The sequence below is a fragment of the Chaetomium globosum genome, genomic scaffold (assembly GCF_000143365.1).
Source record: "Chaetomium globosum CBS 148.51 scaffold_1 genomic scaffold, whole genome shotgun sequence".
Taxonomy (NCBI): Eukaryota; Fungi; Ascomycota; class Sordariomycetes; order Sordariales; family Chaetomiaceae; genus Chaetomium; species Chaetomium globosum.
Genome location: NT_165976.1, coordinates 4,344,879 through 4,347,126, shown reverse-complemented (window position 1 = coordinate 4,347,126; position 2,248 = coordinate 4,344,879). Strand labels below are relative to the sequence as shown.

The window sequence follows — 2,248 nt, the reverse complement described above, 5'->3', positions numbered from 1 at the left end:
TTCACTTTCCCGCCCACTCTCCTTAGGCCTTCAGGCAGCGTTGCCCCTCAACCAGGAGGGATTTTTTTGACCGCATCTTTTACAGAGCCACGGCCGAGTTATCCGGTTTCCTTGGAAATAGCCTGTTTCAAGGCGTTCTCGGGCCATTGCCCACCTCGGCATCCCAGTCAAACCTCGGCATCCTCATCCACCACCAGCATCAGAACCCTTCACCCCCCCATACCTCTCCAACAAAGCAACAATCCCCCTATCCTTCACATACTCAGCCCCCATCAACGGCGTCCACCCATCCCCATCCCTCAGATTCGGATCCGCCCCGCCCTCCAACAAACACCGCACCACCGCCCCGGCCCGACACGCAATCGCCACATGAAGCGGCGCGTTCCCCTCCCCCCCCAACACATTGGGATCGGCCCCCGCCGCCAGCAACAACCCGGCCAGCTCCGCCCGCCGCGCCACATACGCCACATCATCATCATAATCATCCGGTATATCCACCGCCAAATGCAGCGGCCGCATGCCCTCGGCATCGGGGACATTGACGATCCCCCCCGCACCGGGCGCCGCCAGCAGCGCGCGCATGACGGCGGCGCTGCGGCCGTACGCAGCCTTGTGCAGCGCCGTCTGGCGCTCGGCGGCGTCGAGGGCGGTGATGCTGGCGCCCGCGGCGAGGAGCAGGCGGACGGTGGCGTCGGTGGTGGAGGAGGCGGCGGCCGCGTGCAGCGGGTAGGTGCCCGGGCTGCTGAGGGTGGAGACGTGGGCGCCCGAGTTGAGGAGCAGGCGCACGATGGCCGGGTTGGGGCCTTGGTTGGTGGCGTTGTCGCCGCAGGCGAGGACGAGGGCGGTGGTTTGACCGTCGTCGGCGGTAGCGTTGAGGTTGGGCTTGTATTGGAGGATGAGCTGGACGGCGGCGAGGTTGCCGCTGAGGACGGCGAGGTGGAGGAGGTTGTAGCCGAAGAGGACTTGTTCTTTGATGGCGGGGCTGACGCCGCGGGAGAGGTGGGCGCGGAGGCTTTTCACGTTGCCTTTTGCGGCGGCCTGGAAGACGTCCTCGAGGTCCTCGGTCCAGTCTTCGGCCTCGACGTGGCCGCCTCTTGTGGTGCGGACCTTGACTTTCTTCTTCATTTTGGTTTGGGAGGGGTTGAGGAGGCAAGTACTCGGTAGGAGTGGATAGGGAGCTAGGATGAAGAGATGATCTCAACAACGCCAGATAGCCGGAGACTGTTCTATTTTGTAGACTTCTGCTGGCCGCAAGCCTCGCCCTCTTGTTTTGTGTCTGCTAATACAACCTAGCATTCTCGACATGCTACTGGCGGCACATCGTGATACCCCCTAACGCGATTAGCAAGCTTGTTTCAGGGGCTGAGAGGAGAGCGGCTGGATGCGGAGTCCTGGGAAAGGGAAAGTACAGGTACATAGCCCTGATACCTCCTGTCCTAGGTTGCCGGGTGGTGTTGAGTCGCTCCGAAGCCCTCAGCGCTCCAGGTCGATGATGTTCCATGCAGGACACAGCAGCCAATACTTGGCCATTTTCGTATAATTCAGCCCATGCGGTGCGAGGGCCGCCAAGAAGACATAACAATGTACTAAAAGGACTGTTGGCCAACCAGGCCTCCGATCGTCGGCTCAGAAGAGATAAGTCCCCGGAAGGTGCGGAATACCACCCTCGATGCACCTAGCGAAGCTGAGCCTACCAGGCCCAAAACATCTTCATGATCCTGCTCAGCTCGGGAGCCTTGCGCGGCAGTGAGAACAGGAAAGCTTTCGAGAATGAACGATCACGTCCGAAGGCGGTGGCTGAGACGGGAAGAGTGTCTCGTTTTCTTTTCTTTAGCCTCTTGAGACGGTTCAGAGTTTTGGATTGGGTATGAAAACGGTGAGTGTACACAGTAAGTGGTGGAAGCGATGACGCGGTCACCTAACGTGCTGTAACAGATAGGAGATTGACCGTTCCAAGTCCAGGCGTTAGTCTCTTTTCCAGGTTCACTACCTCCCTAGGTTATGAGTAGACCTTCCCCAATTTGGCCGCTATCGGAATGGAGCACCTCTGTGAATTACCCATGTCCAGTGTTCGGTTGGCCATAGGACCGAAGCATCTGTAGGCCACTCGGCGCCCGACCGCTCTGGTAATTTCCTGATCTTGGATGCCTGGCCCACTGCACATTTCTCCGAAGGACAAAATCGTGGCACTTGCCATCTCTCATCTCGTTGGTATAATGCGCTCGAGGGTGTTGTTGTGTGGTCCAGA

General features: G+C 59.2%; 1 protein-coding gene across 1 annotated transcript; it reads right to left on the bottom strand.

Moving 5' to 3' along the window:
- Nucleotides 1–183: 183 nt before the first annotated feature.
- On the bottom strand, nucleotides 184–1,125 carry CHGG_01411 (uncharacterized protein; the record flags this gene model as incomplete). The annotated part of the gene is made up of 1 exon (XM_001220631.1): nucleotides 184–1,125. One exon carries the CDS (start codon nucleotides 1,123–1,125, stop codon nucleotides 184–186), a length of 942 nt encoding a protein of 313 aa, XP_001220632.1.
- Between the last annotated feature and the right edge of the window lie 1,123 nt (nucleotides 1,126–2,248).